Raw genomic sequence first — 19441 nt, 5'->3', positions numbered from 1 at the left:
TTGCATTATTTGACACAAGCTACTTGCTCACAGGGCAGGCAAACGGGGAACAACATGAAAGGACCTTCTGCAACCATGACTATGGGAACACGGCATAAATCGTCCCCCTCAGTAAAAGAGGCTGAGGATGTCTCTGTTGCTTAAGCACACATCTGCACATTAGCATTGTCTAATAAATTCACATGAAATAGCTGTAAAGTGTTCGTGAGATGGGGCTGTAGTTTACGGCAGCCTCTGCCTGTCGCCTCCCCAGGGTGCAGGGCAGGAGGCAGAGGGCAGGGTGGACACGGGAGGGCTGGTGACAGGTCTCGGGGCCACTCTCAGCTCCTCAGGTGCAGGGCAGCCACATGTGAACCCCTTCAAGTTCGGTCTGGGCACCTCAAGTGCCAACTTGTACTGCGGTGGCTGGTCTGCTTCCTCTTTGGGGCACAACATTATTCTTTAGCTGTTAGGTGCCTAAAAGAAATCTGCCCTGTTGTGTCTTCTCTGCATTGTCTTCTTCTACACCCCCAAAGCAGCACGCAAGTGGTCATCTATATCCAGTGTAATTTTGAGTATAAATTTCTTCAGTTGTACATACGTGAGGGAGAGGACAACATTGCTTTCATATTATTTATGGCCTCTGAAAATACTGTACCAAGGAATTATCACCTATCACCATACTGTGGACTGACAGACTCTCCGTGACAGACTGAAAGGACCATAATCTAAGACATCAGCTCTTGTATTTCAAATGTGTCATATACAGACCAAAATAACAACAGAGATGGAAATAAGAGAGCCAAAGTTTGTTTAGAAATGGCATTTAGGAAACAAAGTTTGCAATGCATGGCTTGACAATTGACAAAGTTAATTAATTATTTGTTTGTGAGTTTTGAGCAAACACTTTGGCTGTTATTTAAGCATGCAGTGAAGGGCAAAGCCCTGCAGAGCATCTAAGTTAGATATTTTAATGAGTTGCAACATACAAAGATGACAACCCTGGATGACATTTTGGAGCAGATCGGAGAATTTGACTTCTTTCAGAAACAAGCCCTCTTTGTCTTATGCCTGCTTTCTGCTGCCTTCGTTCCCATTTATGTGGGGATTTTTTTCCTGGGATTCACCCCTGAGCACCATTGCCTCAGCCCCGGGGTGGCTGAGCTGAGCCAGCAGTGTGGCTGGAGCCTGGAGGAGCAGCTGAATCACACGGTTCCCGAGTGGGATGGCCACGGGGCCAGTTTTGGCAGCCGCTGCAGGAGGTACCAGGTGGACTGGAACGTGACGGGCGTCAGCTGCACTGATCCCCTTGGCAGCCTCGTGGGCAACTGGAGCACTGTCCCCCTTGGTCCCTGCCAGGATGGCTGGGTCTACGACTTTCCAGGGACCTCTCTTGTGACTGAGGTAAGACACAGTTTGTCCAACAACATCACTCTTCCCTGCATACCTTGAAGCTAGAAGATGTTGAATTGGTAAAGTTTGCTTTTGGATCACAGTCTGAGCCTGACTGCTGATAAATAGTGATATCAGGACTTGCTAGGGACTTAGAGCAAAGATTTATATGGATAAATAATGGGAAATGATTGCTTTTCCTGGGAGGATAACACTGCAAGCTTGTCACAAATCAGACAACAGCTATTCTCATCATTCATCATTTCAGTCACCAAACTGCGGGTAGCACCCCAAAGCCCAAACTGAGGAATTGCACATTTGGGTGATAATCCAAACATACTCATGAACAATGAACAAGAAGCAAAAGATGGAGCTAAATTTGTCAGATAATGAACTAGCCATAGCAGTGGTCTTTTCTTCCAGCTACACTGTCTAAATCAGATAGTTTAGAAAGTGAAAAACTGTACAAACCAGTACTAAGAATCTAAAAGTCTGTAGTGACCTGAAGCATAGGAAGGACCTCAAGAGAGAGCTCTTCTACTTCTCCTCCAGTCCCAAATCTGTATTAACTATTCCTAAAACATGCCTAAGAGATGTTTCTGTAACCTGTTCTTAAAAAACTGCAATGCTCAGTACTTCACAGCTTCCTTGGACAGGGCGTTTGTATTCCCTTGCTTCACTATCGTCACCATTACAAAGCATCTCCACCTCACTTTCCCTTGAGACAGATGGGTTGGGACAGACCAGAGCACTTCCAGCTGTCCTCTGCATCAGTGAAGCCAGGGAAACCAGTCTGAGCTGTTTGGTACGGCCCCAGCAAGCTTGTCCAGGTTAGAAAGAGATTAAATAAGCAGCCAAAGACATTCATGCTTCTTTCTGGGCTGAAGTCTAGTTACACCTGAATGAATATTTCTAGCTGTAGAGAAGTTAACACCGGTTTGCCCTCCTTCCCACGCTGGGTGCATGTTGGTAACCTGTTAATTGTAAATCAAAAGCAAGTTACAGAGTACCAGTTCACTGCAGAGAAAAGTCAACCAAATCCTGGGTGTTTTGCCAGTGCCAATGACGAGCAGGACAGCCATCTCTTGGCTCCTCTCCGGCAGGGTTCATGGCAGGCCCGCCATCTCTCACGCCTGGCACTGGTCTCATGCAGTGAGATAAAACACGGTTAGAGACAGGCCATGGCATCTGGGAAGGAAGCAATGCTCTAAGCATCCTCCAAATTTCAAGTAGATGGCGGGGGGGAGGAGGTTGAGATTTTTCTGAACTTTCCAATTTGTTTGTTCAAAGATCCTCTCCCTTTCTCAGTCTCCTTGTTTGTCATTGTGCAATCATTTTCCAGGGTGTAACTTTTCTACAAAGTCTGGGATAATCTGGACAAGATGCATTGCAGATGTCAGTTTAAGAGATTAGGGGCTTTCTCTTCTGGAGCCTGTTTTCTAGTTGCATGTCATTGGTTTGCTTCCATTATCCCTCCTCAAAAAGCCATGGTTTGTGTTGAATGTTCCTGCTCTTCTTACTGTGGTTTCCCTTGCAGTTTAACCTGGTGTGTGAGGACTCCTGGAAGCTGGACCTCTTCCAGTCATGTGTGAACGCTGGGTTTTTTATTGGCTCCATGAGCATTGGCTACATAGCAGATAGGTAGGTAGTATGTAGACAGATGTGAGATTAATTGTTTCCTCTGCATATCTGCTTTCTGCACATCGCTGAACAACACTGACAATTCAAAGAGGAAATTAACGCATTTAAACCTTGATCCAAAAGGCCCATGTGTCACTTACAAAGTTGTAGATGGTGGTTCCTAAGCCTAGGCTTTCAAAGGCTGTTGTGATCCAGGAATCCACGGAAATGCCATGATGTTGCTCCACTGTTACAGCCTCTCAGTGGCTCTATGGGGAATCTGCACAAGTAAAGAGATTTTGTTTTCTTTCACAGAGGCAAACTGCAGTGCGAGCCCAGAGTTTGAGATGAAATTTTAACTCACGCACCAAGAGCTATTTGCCCATCTTCATGACAATTTTGTTTCACATTAATTTTAACAGCATCCAGATGGCCATAAAACAGTTTCAAAATAGAAGTGGTTTTCTCAGATACAGAAATAGAAGAACTTGCTCCTTCTTAAATTTTCTTTGGTCCTCCTTTTTGTCAGCTGGCTCCATATGCAATCAGATCTAGATCTTATTATCCATCACCTCCTCTTTTCCATCACAATGTCGTTGTGCCATAGATCTGTCCACTGAAGGTTTTTTAGGTTAGACTCTAAACAAATGTAATGCTTTGTAGGTGACTTTCCTGTGGGTGTTTACCAAATTTTTCAGTAAAATGGTAAGAGAGGCTAAGACTGGAATTTGGAGAGGTGAGAGCAACATAGGGTAAACAATCCTTCTGTACAGTCAGCTTGTCTTGGAGAAAGGGTTTTTTTTCCTTGTATTCTCAGAACGTACAAGAGTGCTGACGGGCAATACCCTTTTCCTCCCATGCTGATTAGGATCATCTCTGTTGGACAGATATTGTCCAACACTGTTCCCTTCTGTTCACTTTCTCGAGGGAAGGGGCACAGCCATCCCCCATTCTGCAGTGCCACAAAATAAGGATGGGACTGTGTTTGTCTCACTGGTACCTGCTCCCATGTTTCGTTGCAGGCAAACACATCACCGGTTAGGTTGTGTGCACCACCTTTGTGGGGAAAGTGGTACCACAGTCCCAGCTAAGCCCAGCCTATCCCTTCACATGGACAAACCTGCTTGTGAAGAAGCTCACCTATAGCTCCTCTGTCCTCTGGACAGATCACTTTCCAGTCCTCAATAAGCCATTATCTCACTGTCAGTGATCCAAACCATGTTGGAAGATTTCTGCTCAAAGGGATTTGTCACCAGAAGATAGTGATTTATCAAAGTAATTCTTTCTGGCCAGATCTTGTGTGTGGCTATACCTTTGGCAGAAAGCTCTCTCAGGTAAAAGGCATCAAATGACTACAGCAGTACTGCAAAGATCCTATGTCCAGTCTTCAGTCCTGGGCTGGAGTCCCATCTCTGATTTGAAGGACAAAGGTCGACACACTTATGCCAATTTTTGCCTTTCTTTACACGCATCTTGAAAGATCTTGGTTTCTTTTTTGCATCAGGAATGTATTTCAACCCCTCATCCTCTCTTTCCCTTAAATGCATATTTTGGTTTTCTGGCCAGTCTTCTAGTCCTTCCCAGAACTGACACTTGGATAATGATACACAGCTCATGGGAGCGAAGGAAGGGATATGTGTCAGCCGCTCACCCAGGCAGGACAGGACATGAAACAGCAGTGAGCAGATCCTGTGACCATCAGAGGCTCCACTCTTCAGATCACATTGTCAGAAGAGAGATGGATTAAACAATAATGTTCACTAGCAAAGACATTTTTTGGCAGCAAATGACTGTGCAAGCCAATAGAAACCGGAGCTCCCAAATCCATAGCCAATTATCTCTGAAATGCTCTCTCTCCATGACAAAATACTGAAGGATCTTTTTACCAAGGCTTATTATCAAGTGAAAGTATTAAAAGATGTGAGGGAGTAGGATTTCATTGCTGCTAAGATAATGTTCATACACATCACAGCATCAAGGGTTTTCCTACTGCTCTGCTCACTGCCATCCTGCCCCAGTTCACCATGGTCCTAAAGCACTGCAAGCACCCTACGGCAATACAAATCCCCTTGCCCATAGAGACCTGTGGTTAGGGGAAAAACAATCCCAGAAGCCTCAAAATTATTAGAGGAAATGCGAAAAAAGTCTATGAATTTTGTGTTTTCTGGATTTGCGATACCCATCCTCTTCCTGTCAGACAGCCTGAGTGCAGCTGGAGTGCTGTTTTTTCCTCTGCATGAGATTGCTGCAACATACTGTACTGGGAACAACCCCTGCAAATGTTTTAAGTGCTTCAGGGGAAGTTTCATAAGCTCTTGCCAGACGTGCTTCTCTCTGAGGGATTAGACCTACCCATTTACTTGATCGGTCCCTGGGCACCCACCCAGGTGCTGACTTTGAGATTTGAGAGACATCAGCATCTTGGAAATGGCACTTCTGCTGCCCTAGACAGCTCCTGAGGTCAGTGCTAATGTGCAGCACTTGTGCCTCTGCCATTCAGAGCTGGGGCACCGGGAAAGGGCCTTTGAAGGAGAGGGCTCCTTGTGGTCTGATGAGGCTCCCTTGGGCTGGACTCTAAGGCCAGTCAAAAACCTCTGTATGTCAGGCTTATGACAGGAGGAAAGTTTGAGTGATGGGATCTGCAGATGATATTGTGGAGAACAGAAGACATTTATTTTGGCTGGCATTTATTATCATGCTATTTTTGTTAGTGGATATTGACTAATTTAATGGCTTTTATAAATCATACTTCTAACAGAATATATATCTTTGTCAGCTAGAAAACAAATCCCTTTCCAGTGTTCCATTAAGCTTGTTTCTTTTGGAAAGAATTTATTTCTGACTATCAGTGAGTCACAATGATAGAGGGAATGACAAATAACAGGGATGTACAAACCCTCTTCCAGAAGAGCTCAATAGTCAGTCAAGGTTGATGAGAAAATAGGTGAAGATTACAGTTATCAAACAAGATTCCCCATTAAGATTCCCCATGAGCCAACAATGTGCCCTTCTTGCCAAGAGGGCCAATGGAATTCTGGGCTGTGTAGGGAAGAGTGTGGCTAGTAGGTCGAGGGAGGTCATACTCCCCCTCTACTCTGCACTGGAGAGGCCACAACTGGAATACTGTGTCCAGTTCTGGTCTCCCCAGTTCAAGAGAGACAGGAAACTACTGGAGAGAGTCCAACATAGGACAACTAAGATGATTAAGGGATTGGAGCATCTCCCTTATGAGGAAAGGCTCAAAGAGCTGGGGCTCTTTAGCCTGGAGAAGAGAAGGCTGAGGGGAAACCTTATTAATGCTTACAAGTACCTAAAGGGTGGGTTGAAGGATGATGAAGCTGGACTCTTTTCAGTGGTTTCCAGCGATAGCATGAGGGGCAACGGGCACAAGCTGGAACATAGGAAGCTCTATTTAAATATGAGGAGAAACTTCTTTATGGTGAGGGTGACAGAGCACTGGAACAGGCTGCCCAGGGAGGTCGTGGAGTCCCCTTCCCTGGAGATTTTCAAGACCCGCCTGGATGCAGTCCTGAGTAATGTGCTCTGGGCAGCCCTGCTTTAGCAGGGGAGTTGGACTAGATGATCTCTAGAGGTCCCTTCCAACTCTGACAATTCCGTGATTAAAAAGTTAATGCAGCTTTGAAAGACGGGCTGAAGAGCCATATCAGAGCATTTCTTGAACTGATGAGCTAAGTCATTAACCAGAAGTGAGAAACAACATGAAAACAGAGGAGGTCAGGGGAGCCCCCTGAGCTTCCATTGATATGAAAAATGTTGCAAAGGGAAGAGCAGATACAGACTCCTACTCAAAATGAACAGAGAAGAGGGGGACAGGGACCATCTCCAACCTTTTCAAACCCTTTGGTTTGCCACCCTACCCTGCCAGCAGCTGAGCCTGTTTCTGCTTGTTTCTTCTTTCCCTCTGCAGGTTTGGCCGCAAACTCTGCCTCCTGGTCACAATCTTCATCAATGCGGTCTCGGGGGTTCTCGTGGCCTTTGCTCCAAGCTACACCTGGACAGTGATCTTCCGCCTGATACAGGGGCTGGTCAGCAAGGGGGGCTGGCTGACAGGCTACGTCCTCAGTTACGGCATCTTGCAATTACACTTTCTGGGCAGGCCCCCCTGTTTAGCAGCAGGGCTGACCCCCGTTGGTGCCGTCTGACTTTTAAGGAACTGTGTGTAATGAGCAGACGGTCACACTGTGTTATTTACTGCCAAACTGCACCTCTTTGCTTAAATGCAGGTGTTTGTGACCCAAGCTTGCACCAAATCATAGACACAAATGGAATAATTAGGAGGCAGCTCTGAAAACTAGGGAGCATTCGTACATGGAGAGGCACGTGCCAAAATGAAGGACAAGGTCTAGAGACAAGAACTAATTGAAAACATTGCAAAGATGTGTGACTCTCTTCTGGGAAAGGCAGCAAGTGGTGCTGTGAGAGATAACACTTGTGTTTCACAGCCCCGGTGCCAAAAACAGTTTTTGCTGTGCTGTCTCACATACTTGGCGGGTGGGGAGGCTCTGTTCCCAAGCTGTATGGGAGGAGGGAGATGGAGGCAAGCAAGTGCCAGCTGTCTATTTTATTTTCCCATTTATTTCTTAGCTAGAAGGAGTGGGAGGAAGAAAGCAATCTTTGCCCCATGTTGCTGGGTGAGACACCACCGAAGGCAGGGACAAAGTCCACAGCTGACCAGCGGAGGAGGAAGGGTCAGGACTTGCCCTATGATTTACACCGGGGACCCAGACCTGCTCTGCTTTCCCATCCAAACCCACACCAGTGCACCATGACACAAGAGCACTGCTAAGCACAAGGGCTCCACATGGTTTTAGCTGGCAGGAGTTACACTCCTCCAGCTCTCCAAAACAATTTATTTTTGCTCACATAACTTCTCTTTGTAGTTGCAGAATTTGTTGGCTCAAAATACCGGAGGTCAGTGGGCATCATTTACCAGCTTGCCTTCACCCTGGGTCTCCTTGTCCTCACCACCCTGGCTTATGCGATTCCGCACTGGAGGTGGCTCCAGCTCGCGGTCACACTCCCCAATTTTTTCTTCCTGCTCTACTATTGGTAAGTGCCCGCTCTTACAGCTCCCAGCAACGCAGAGCCACACCGATAAAAACAGGGGGCTGCACCCAAAAGCTGAAGCATCTCTGTAGGGATCTGCCATAGCACTACACATAGGATTTCCAAGATGATACTGGACGAGATCTGGCATTTTTCTGTTCCCTCTGCCCAAGGGTTTAGTCTGAATCACCTAAGAGCAAGAGACTACCTGCAGCATGTTGTAATGCTTCTGCATTTGGAGTCCTTGCCACCCATCACAAAATAGTAAGCCATTATTTCTTGAACAGTACTTGAGCTACTGTGAGGAGTAAGTTTTTCTACTCATTCAATTTAAATTGCCTTTTTTTTTTTAATGCAATCAACAGACTTGTGTTGACTCTTTGTAAAAAAAATTGAGTGAAAATGCTCCTTAGAAAATTCCATAACCAAATCAGGCAGCAGATTTGGGATGGGTTTTTTTGTTTGGTCTTTTTTTGAAAGGTTATTTTTAACACGGAAGAGCTTACGCATCAGGTTTATGGTTGTTCTTTTTTATATCCACAGACTATTAGCCATTTCTAAAACATACCAGGAGAATTTAACTCAGGCTAATCTTTCCAAACAATAATAAACTGAGTTTAGCCTCTAAAAAAATTAAAAAACAAAAAATCAGGCTATGTTGTCATAATCAGGCTATGTTGTCATTCAAGCGGAGCACAAATCAGAGTGCAGTCACTGACAGCCACGGCTACCATTGAGTTCAATACTGCCTATGGATACTCGTAGGATCCGCGCCTGAGAAACTCAGTTCCATTTTCATCTTCTGTGTACCAGGAATGTGCATTTTCCTTCCCCATAGCTGTAATGCTTATATGTGTTGCAGGTGTCTGCCTGAGTCTCCCAGGTGGCTAATAGCTCAAAAGCAAAACGACAAAGCTGTAGAAGTTATTAAGCGCATTGCCAAGGGAAATAAGAAGCAGCTACCTCTCTCTTTCCAGGTGACTGCACTGCATTTGCTGAGTATATGCAAACCTCGGGACTAATACTGTTATGAATTGAGGATTGTTATGGGTTTAGAGTAGGCAACAGCCTGGTGATCAAAAGCACTGTGGTTCCCTAAAGTAAAGGCAAGTGACTTTTCTTCTCACTGACTGCCTAGGACGCTTGCAGAGCATTTTTGGCTTGCAAAAATAACCAGTAGACAAGAAAAATTCTTCCTTTCAGTAGTATCAATTAACAGTAAAGTCACCAAATCTCATGACTGAAAATCCCAGAACATCCTTACTTACTATTTTTTTTAAATGCTGCTTCATGTTATACAACTAGGGCTGTACAAACATGCAGACTGTCTACATAAATATTCATGTTTCCTTTCCCTAAAACACTGGAGAAGTTAATTTGCCCTCAGTTACTTAACTGGCAAATGAAAACCCTCATCCTCCCATTAATCCAGAAGAAAATATTCATTGCAGTACTCACCACTCTCTCCCCTGCCCTCTGTAATATCTTGTCTTTCTGTCACTTGTGCTCCCAGAATCTCAACTCCGAAGATGAATATGGACAAAAGCTGAAACCTTCATTTCTAGATCTGGTCAGGACACCTCAGATCAGAAAACACACGTTCATTTTGATGTACAGTTGGTAAGGGAATGCTCTTGCAGCCCAAATGGTGGTCCGTCATTCGGTGCCCTAAATTGTCATCATTAATTGAAGCCTGTTTTGCTCCTGACCAGTTGCAAATCTCAGCTTTTTGCATAAACTCTTTCTCAAAGGGTTTGGCTTCATTTGCACCCTGTTCTCTGCCCAGGTTCACGAGCTCCGTCCTCTACCAGGGGCTCATCATGCACATGGGAATAGCCGCTGGGAACATGTATCTGGATTTCCTCTATTCCGCTCTCTTCGAGTTCCCAGCCGCCTTCATCCTCATGCTAACGCTGGATCGCATTGGCCGTCGCTACCCCTGGGCTGCGGCAAACGTGCTGACAGGTGGTGCTTGCCTCGTTACGGCGTTAGTCCCAGACAGTGAGTCACACAAACACCCTCCATCAATGAATTCTCTCCCCGTCTCCTGGTTATTGCCCTGGAAAATGAAAAATGATCCTTGCTAACCTGGCCCATGTCAGTATTGTGATCCCATGAAGACCAACACCATAAAAGCTGATGTATGTCCCCCCATCAGCATTTATACCAGCAAACGAGAGACTGGATAAATGAGGTGAATTATATTTCCAAAATGGCATCAAATCAGATAGCAAGTCTGCAGGTGCTAGATCATGAAGCACGCCATGCTAAGTCCACTAATTTTTGTCTGGCCTAAAATTTGGATTTGAATCCACACTTCACGGTTTTCATCCAAAAAGACCCATGTTTTGTGTTTCTAAAAAGGAAAAATATATAGGCACGCACACACTTAAACATCACCTGGGTACAGTAAGTGCTTTCTGCCATCAACTGTGCTGCTGCCATGAATGTAGGATGTTGAGCAACAACAGTGAGAGGGACTTGGCTTTTATTTAGCTAAGAGTTTGCTCCAAGGCCATAGTCTCAAAGCAATGTGTCCCTTAGGGGCCACTGAATGAAAACATCTTTCCTTTTTCTTCATGGAATACAAGTAGACCGAAACCACACACATAACAGTGCCAAACAGCTATCAGTTCACAGGGGGACAAGGACAAAACCACAAAATGTTACGGAAAAATGTCGTAGGCAAAAACCCCAAAGTGTCCAGACAATGGAAACTCAATTTAACGAGTGCCTGGGGAGTGCAGGGATGATGCAAGGGGCTGCGGGCTTTGCTGGGGTGGCACAGGGCTGGGAGTCCCATGGCCTCACAGCTGCTACCTGTGCCTGGGAGAGTGCCTTGCACTGGGGACAGGCACAGCTGGCGAAGATGCTGCTGCTGCCAACCCAGCTCAGATGCATGGTTTAATGCCCCACCAGGTATGGTGGCAGCACCCACCAGCAGAGACCCCATCCCTCCCTGCTCACCTGTGTCAGTGCCGCCAGCCCCGAGCTGAGCCGCCTTCAGAGCCCATAGACCAAAGTCCAGCCTTCCAGAAAAGGGTTGTTTTGCACCCAGAACAGTTCTGACAGGATGGGCAAAGCCCCAGCAGGGATGGCCCTGGACTCCCACAGCTGCAATTGCTGCAAGCCACATGCCGCAGTGACTGGTGTCTCAGCTCTGGAAAGGCAGCTATGGGCCAGTAAAACATCTCTCAGGGCTTGATGCATCCCTCAGCTGGCTACATGAGGGAGAAACTCAATGCTCCAAGTGTGCTAACAGCTGAAACATCTGAAGCCACGACCAAAGGTCAGTTTGGGATCTAAAAGCCCATGTGCCACACAGAGGTGTCCTGGACTGACTCTGTGCAGGGCTGGGATATTCATTTATTTGCAGCAAACATCTGTAGCTCCAGGTGTGAAAGCAATCGTAGAGCACACACTGAGAGACAGGGAGGCAACACAAACTTTTCCCAGCCTGAAAGCCATCAGAAGTCTCTGTGCAAAAGTAGGGAGTTTCTTGCTGATAGCAGATTTCAACCACAAAACAACACAGCTGCTCTCCGATTAGCTTTACTGCAAGCAAGAAATGATGTCTTGCGTAAGCTTCTGGATTATGCACTGGATAACCCAAACTATTCTGTGCCATTGATATCTCCTCCCTGCGACAGCAATGTAGCAAAGTTATGGTTGGACTTGATGGTCCAGAGGTCCTTTCCAACCATGAAGATTCTGTGATTCTGTCTCAAGTCTTGATTATTTGCTTGAATCGCAAGACAATTGCATTATAAATTCTTGTTGAGTGAAACAGAACAACATCATGTGCTGTCTTCTTGACTTTTCCTGACAGCATGCTTGCCATTTCCTTAAATTAAATCTTTAATGCTGTTTTATGTCAAGAGCAGAAAAAACCATAGTTTTGTATTCCAACCTTAATGTGCATAATGTCTTTCCAGCTCTTTATTGGCTTAAAATGACTGCAGCTTGCTTGGGCAGGATGGGAATTACCATGTGCTACGAAATTATTTGCGTGGTAAATCCTGAGCTGTATCCAACGTTTCTCAGGTGAGTGCACTATCTTCTGTTGGTTGGTAACAACTCTGGATGTTTCTCTGGGAGAGACTGCGAAAGGACGACTCCAGGCTGCGGGTGCAGCTGGAGAGCCTGTGGCTCATGCGCTGCCCATGTATAAAATACACCTTGCAATGGTGGAGGAGAACTGCCAGCTGGTGCAGCAGAAATCCACTGCCTTCTCTGGCCAAAGCCTCTTCCCCAGCACTGAGGCAGCAGATTTATGAGGAGATGTGTAAGAAACCTTCCCAGACACCCTCCAGGCTCTCCTTCCAGTGCAGTTCCTTGAACCAGAAGTCAAATGCTTATTAACATCTCTCCTCCAATACAGGGCTAGCCTTAATGTCTTGCCTTGTCTAACTCCCTCCCTCCTCACTCATTTCATCTTGTGGTATTTCTCCAGAGGAGAATGTTGTGCTTGTGCCCTCTTTTGGTTACGTTGACCATGGGAGGGGCCAGGCCTTTCTAAGCCCCGGGGTGTTACCTGTCTTTTCCTCTCTGAGGCTCCTGGCCCATCCCTACTCCAATGAGCTGCAAAGCTCCTGGACAAGGTGCTGGCCTGCTTATCACAGCAACAGGGATGGGAGAACCCTTGTGTGTCCTGCCAGGATGCTGGGGTGCAGAGTTGGATGGGGCAGAGCTGGTGACATGCGTGTGCATATGTGTGCGCATGTGCTTTGCAGGAACCTGGGAGTCCTCGTCTGCTCGTCCATGTGTGACCTTGGTGGGATCATAACACCTTTCCTTGTGTACAGACTAGCAGAGCTCTGGCATGAGCTGCCCCTGGTTGTCTTTGGTAAGAGAGCTGTGGGATGCATCAGTTAGCTACAGCCTAGATGAATGAGTTTGGTGACCTATGATTTCCCACCTTTAAAAATGCAGAGAGATGTATATACACGTGTGTATACATGGAAGGTACAGCTTGGTAAGTCCGTTTCATCTGAGCGTTTGGAAGTTGTAGCAAAGTCACCCAGTCACCCCTTAGCCCTTTTGTGCAGCGGAGGGAACCCCATGTTTTTCGGACAGCTCTTTCAAACTCTGACTTCCTCCTGCCGAGTCCTTCCCAGGGGAAGAACATCTTTGGGTTCTACCCTTCTTATCTGCAGGGTGGTTACGGGATCTGAGGTCCAAGTAGGATAGTCTCTTGTCTCCCTACATAAAAGTCACACTCCATCTCTTGCTGAGACCTCAGGGGGCCCATTCTGTCAAGGATCCCAAGGCAAGTTAGGATGGCAAAGCAGCATGTCAGCCCTAATGTTAAGGCTGCTGCCCTAAAAAAAGGGCTGCCTTGAATGTCTGCCTGCATGCACCATCTGCCCTGACTATGGTCACAGCAGGATCTAAAACTAATCAGAAGGTGAAATTTGCCAGGTTGGCTGGTAGCAACCTTTCGTGCATGTCCTAATCTAACCAAAAAAGGGGATGACAGCTAACTAGTGTCACCCCAATCCCATGCCAGCCGGACAACCAAAGCCAAAACCTGTTTCCTTTGCATTGTGTGCACAAAGCAAGGGAGCCAGACCACCTCTGGGTCTATGACCCAGGTCAGCTTTCCAGGCCTCAGACGCACCTAAGAAACATCAGCAATTACTCTGAAAAATAAGAATCATGTAGAAAAAAAGCCAAGTGTTATGACTTTGAGGAGTCCTTATTCACTCATCGGGGCAGATGTATCTCAGTGAGAATTAATTAGGGATTTGGAATTAAATTTGGGCATGACCATTACGTTGCTTTGTGATCCTTGTTCCATGTTTGCAGCTGTGATTATTTTAATCGACGGTGTCTTGGTTTTGCTCCTACCTGAGATGAAGGGAAAGGCTCTGCCTGAGACCATTGAAGAGGCTGAAAATCTGCACAGGTATGGCATTAAGCATCCTCCCGCAGAGCAGACCACTCTCCTTTACACCTGCAAAACCTGTTAAAAAAAAAAAAAAAAAGAAAATCTCTGAGGATCTGTTGGGCTTTGTTGTAGACATATAAATACAGTGGATGGGTGGTGGATAACACACCCCTGGTTGCAATATCAGGCTCTGGGCTCTCCTGTATGGTCTGACCAGAATTCACTAACACCCTAGGCCAGAGCCAGGCAGTAAGGGAAGGCATGGAGGGCAGTTTCACAGCCCGGCTGAAAAGCATCAATCCGGGATTCAGTCGCTCCTTAGGCAGTGCATACAGCCACTCTGCCTTGAGAAGTGTCTGTCAGTACAGGGAAATGTGTCATCCCTGCCGTGGCTGGCCACTACCAGCAGCCAAAGGTAGCTTTTGAGCAGATGAGCATCTTGGCATGGCAGCCGGAGCTTTGAGCAGCTCGTTCGGCCATCTTACCTGCCCAGGAAAGGTGAAGCAGAGGGGTAAAGGCACAGCCTCTCAGGGAAAGGAAAGCCTGTTGATGGCATGGAAACCCTACTGGAACTGGGTATCATACCTGAGTGAAGAAAAGCTGGGAACCACAACCCTTAGTCACACCATCTTCCCCAAAAATTAGAAGTCCCATCTTAGCATCTATGGCTGCCAACTGCACCCCCCATGTGCCCAGGGGTGCTCACCACCGCAGTCTCACCTCCCATACGCAGCTGCGCCGCTGAGGGGACCACTGATGCCCCCAGAGACGCTCACATTCAATGGGGACAAAGCCCGCTGAGATGTGATTTTAAATTTGGGGAGCAACGCAGCGAGTGTCCTGTGGTTTCAGTGCTTTCTCCTCCTGGCATGACTCTCACCCGCTGGAGCAGTTCCCAGGCTGAAGGTAGAGCTCCACAGTCACTGAAGGAGCTGCTCAGATTTACTGAAGCTGATGCAGAGCCAAAAGACACTTAGGCCTGGTGAAAAAGGCACTTGGCCTGGAGGAAAAGGACCTAGCCAGAAAGGGATGGCAATATAGCACAGAGTGAAGCATGGGGAGGTTACCTCCAGGAAAAGTTATGAAGTCCATATGTGCAAGTACACCCCTAGACGTTACTTTAGAAACCACTTAAAATAACAGTTTTTGCAGTAGGAAATGTCATAGTGAAAGTTAATAATGCTACTGTGACAGGATTTCCAGAGAGCAGGGCAGCTGCAAAGAAGCCACAGAAAGTCTCCAATTTACTCCTTGTTCCACTGCTCTTCAAAACAACATAACCTCACTTGAAAAATTGCCAGTGATGAGACATTTGTTAAACCTAGTTTTCAATGAACGTAAGCATATGGATTATTTGGTGAATCATGCTGCTAGCCACCAGGAGCATCACCTGCCTTTTCCCCTTTCCTTCCACAGGCAAGAGAGAAGCAAAGAAAAAATGATTTATCTGCAAGTTCTGACTTCTGAAGCTGTCCCTAAGTAGGAATCACAGAATCATTTAGGTTGGAAAAGACCTTTAAGATCATCGAGTCAAATGGTTAACCTAGCACTGCCAAGTCCACCACTAAACCATGTCCCTAACTGCCACATCTACACATGTTTTAAACACATCCAGGGATGGTGACTAAACCACTTCCCTGGGCAGCCTGTTCCAATGCTTGGCAGCCCTTTCAGTAAAGAAATTTTTCCTAATATTCAATCTAAACCTTCTCTGGCTCAACATGAGGCCATCTCCTCTTGTCCTATCACCCATTATTTGAGCGAAGGGACCAATCCCCACCTCACTACAACCTCTCTAGTTGTGGAGAGTGATAAGGTCTCCCCTCAGCCTCCTTTTCTCCAGACTAAACAACCCCAGCTCCCTCAGCCGCTCCTCGTAAGACTTGTGTTCTAGACCCTTCGCCAGCTTCTTTGCCCTTCTTTGGATGCACTCCAGCACCTCAAGCATCCATTTTGCCCCACATCTGCCTTTGTTGGGGTGGGGAGGTAGAAGGGGGCTGGCAAAGCAGCTGTAGCAAGCCCAGCCCTTGACCTCACATGAAGGGGATGAGCCAGGCCAACACAGTGATCGTTTCCCCACTGCGTTCTCCCAGTTGACAGCATTCTGTAGCTTTTGGACTTCCCAAACTAGAGGTCATCTGCCCACATTTCTGCTTCAGTCCTTTGTGGAGCATCCTTCTATGAACTTTTCTATTTGCCTTCTGAACGCATTCATGCTTCTGGTGTCCCAGGGAGTCTGGTAGCGGGAACTCGTACGGCGTCAGTGCGAGCATCTCTTTGGGCTGCTCACTCACAGCTCATTTCTGTAGTGAGCAGGAGTGCATTCATGAGCCCAGCTCACCTCCTCCTGGTTACATCTCACTCTGCATGAAAGCAGGCATGCAGACAGTAACTGATTTACTGTTACAATCCCTCCTACACCTCTTAAAATCTCAGTATTGTCAGTCGGTCTATGGCTCCTGATGCTCAGCAGATCAGCTTCGTGAGACAGCTCCTGCTGCTCAGCAGCGAGCATGTCCACCGCAGAGCCCACTTTGGGAGCTTGGGGCATCCAGAAGCCCCTCTTCCAGAGAAATAAGTACAAAAAAATAAGTACTTTTAAGCTCAGACTGGCTTTTAAGCGTTGGCATCCCAGAATTTGACTGGATGTTAGGCAAGCTGGAAAACAAAAAAGGAAGGCAAAGAGGAGTTGGAGGCAGCGAAGCCTCATGACGTGGGGGGGCTGCATGCAACCACAAGATCACTAGGGATCAGTGACAGGGCTGGGAGAGAAAGCCCCATCACGGACATCCACGGGGAGCGGCATGAACAATAACAGGACACAGCGCCCTGCACGTTGAAAAAAATTGATGTTTGCGTTTATGCATGATTGTTTCCCTAATGCCACGAGTTTGGGCTTTTGCACGGCAAACTCCAAAACAGCTGTAAGGGATAAAGACTGAGGCGGGGGGGTAAAGGCAAGCCAAAAAAAGGATATGACTTTCTAAGTAGATTTTCCTCAATAACATGCAGGAAAATCACTGCTCTAGTGCTTTTGAAGGTTGAAGGGTCCTCTCCACACCCCTTGGGAAACACTTAAAATGTGATTCACATCACATTCATCAACTTGTGTGTATTCTCTGGATTTGGGTTTGTCTCCTGACCAGGCCCAGTTCTGGGAAAAAGCCCCATTTCTTCGTACTTTAAAACATTTACGGAATGTAGGGTGACACAGTGCCATACAGCAGGGATGGGATTGGGCAAGTTACAAATAAAATCTAGCACATGCATTGTTTTGATCACACAATAAACAGGGGAACTGGAAATCACGCAAGCTTTGCACTGCCCGTAGGATGCTATTTTCTGCCAATTCATGAATACAGGCACACAAGAGCACCTTGACAAAACAACCATGTTAAGATTATAGCTTACAGACAATAAGCCTTATTGAGTCTCTGATACGCCACAGAGCCCGTGGCTACATTTGGTGGGACAAAATTAGCACTGGAGGATCCAAATAGCAGCTGCACTGGAGTATCCAAATAGCAGCTATACTGGAGTGGCGGTGTTTGGATGTTGGCGCTGACAGCAACAGCAGAGGACAAGAACAATCCTTAGAAATTGCTGCCCTGGGCCACTTCTGCAACCAGGGCCATCAGATGGTACTAGGGAGAACACCAGAAATTTTGTAAAAATAAAGAATGATTGTTTCCAAAACCCACTTACTGAAGGTTGGTGAGCACCCTGAAACATGGAGTTTTTATGTTCTCTTTCGGCATAGTCCTCACACCATGGTTTTAAGCAGTTAGGCAGGGGACAGGGTCTTCTTAAAAGGCCAGTCTCACTTTCATTAGCCTGGACACAGACATGTCCAGGCACTCCCTGGTTTGCCTGAGCCAGCCAATGGTTGGGCCCTGAAGTGTTCCTTCCTAAGCTCCAGGGACAGCCCTGCCACTGAGCTGATAATGCTCCAGCAGCCCCAGGACCAGACAAGCTTCAGCTGCTATTAATGGGAAGGGAAGCTGGAAAACTGCTGCTTTACCTAATGCAGGATGTTAGACAGCTTGTCTCATACCCTGGAGGAGATCCACTGCTACCACGCGCCCAGGACACAAAAGCTCTCTGCCCTTTGAAAGCAGCCATGTGCAGCTGGACCAGATTTGACATGTTTCATTGATTTCCCAACTCCAGGAAGTAATACATGGATTAGCAAGGTCACCAGCAAGAAAATCCATGAAGCACATTTGCCCTTGTGTTCATTAAGGTGCCACCAGAAGTAAATCCCCACATAACTTGTGGGTGACTGCAAAGGCACACCAGAGCCGCCCCATCTGCAGTTTCTGCTGTGGCAGTTGCAGTGCTTATGGAAAAAAACTTCCAGTGTGATGGGTAAGGGTCTTGAGAGTCAGCTTTTGTAGTTACTCATTTATTCATCCCTGTATTTGCTTTGCTTGACTTCTTGCCTCCTCCCCTGTTTTCTTTCTGCACAGAGTTTTCAACAGGTTTTGAATCAATGAACTGTAATGAAGGTAGCTGTGCTGCCAGATTTCTTTTGTTGCAGAGCAGAGACATCTCTGCAATCACAGCAGGACACCAGCTCCACAGAACACATAATTCCATCCCCACCCTGCCTCTTGCCCATCTCAAGCCCAGATTGTTCCTCTCTGACCTTGAAGCAAATATTATTTTTGCAGCCGCCTGGGTCAAAGTCACACCACTCCAGATCCGTGCTTACCTCTTCAGAGCAACCTTATCATGGCCCTGCTTTGCTGAACAACTTGCTTCCCTGCCTTTGAGGTCCTCACAGCAACGCTGAGCATTAACTAGGGCTCAGGCCAGTTGAAAGCAAGGGCATGATCACCGTACTGCGGCACGGGGAAGCGATCCTGGGAGAATAGCACACTGCCTGTGAGAGTCCAGCAACTTCACTCAGCTGGAAGCTCTCTCCCTGCAGATGCTGTGTTAAATGGCAGCAGCATCTTGTGCCTCGCATGCAGCATCCTTATTGAAAAACCAGCGTTCCCCAACAGTGCTAGGGACCAAGAAGACAGAAACAGTGAAGGGGAGCCACAGCACCGTTGTGCCTGTTCTCCTTTGCAGCCGCAAGACTGTACCAGTCACTGAGTGGGAAGGACTAGGAAAATTGTGAAAGGTGCTGGGTATTTTTGGCAGACCCAATGCTCCCCGAGGCACAGGACCCCTGGCCAAATCCCAGCTCAGAGACCTGCAGGTCCCTAAGCCTGAGCCCAGCTCACTCCAAAGTGGTGCCTCTGCAGGGACGGCCCTCCAAACACATAGAGATACAGCTCTGCTCCAGCAGAGGGGGACTCTGGTGGGCTCTCAGTCCCCTGGCAGCTGTAATGCTTTTCACATCCCCAGAGTCGCAACATAATTTTTTTTTTTAAAAAATCTGCATGTCTGTGCATGCACACATTTATAATGCTACAGAGGCTTAGGAAAACAGTTTTGTACAAAAAAAGTATAGACACTGCTCGTGAGACCCCACCTGGAATA

At 46.9% G+C, this 19441-nt stretch overlaps 1 protein-coding gene across 1 annotated transcript; it reads left to right on the top strand.

The window, feature by feature from the left end:
* Positions 1-972: 972 nt before the first annotated feature.
* LOC141475887 (solute carrier family 22 member 2-like) lies at positions 973-15431 on the top strand. Its single transcript, XM_074164441.1, has 11 exons — positions 973-1383; positions 2909-3012; positions 6920-7074; positions 7893-8061; positions 8921-9035; positions 9572-9678; positions 9845-10059; positions 11994-12102; positions 12792-12904; positions 13867-13966; positions 15365-15431. Exons 1-11 carry the CDS (start codon positions 973-975, stop codon positions 15429-15431), a joined length of 1665 nt encoding a protein of 554 aa, XP_074020542.1.
* The last annotated feature ends 4010 nt before the right edge of the window (positions 15432-19441 follow it).

The sequence above is a fragment of the Numenius arquata genome, chromosome 2 (genome assembly GCF_964106895.1).
Source record: "Numenius arquata chromosome 2, bNumArq3.hap1.1, whole genome shotgun sequence".
Lineage (NCBI taxonomy): Eukaryota > Metazoa > Chordata > Aves > Charadriiformes > Scolopacidae > Numenius > Numenius arquata.
The sequence above is the reverse complement of the archived record's forward strand: the minus strand, read 5'-3'. Positions and strand labels throughout refer to the sequence as shown.

Bases quoted from the DNA above. Each gene is read 5' to 3' on its own strand.
- LOC141475887 (XM_074164441.1), top strand. From the start codon at position 973: ATGACAACCCTGGATGACATTTTGGAGCAGATCGGAGAATTTGACTTC. The intron at 9,036-9,571 runs GTGACTGCACTG...TTGTGCTCCCAG, and splicing joins AGCTACCTCTCTCTTTCCAG to AATCTCAACTCCGAAGATGA. The intron at 12,905-13,866 runs GTAAGAGAGCTG...CCATGTTTGCAG, and splicing joins GCTGCCCCTGGTTGTCTTTG to CTGTGATTATTTTAATCGAC.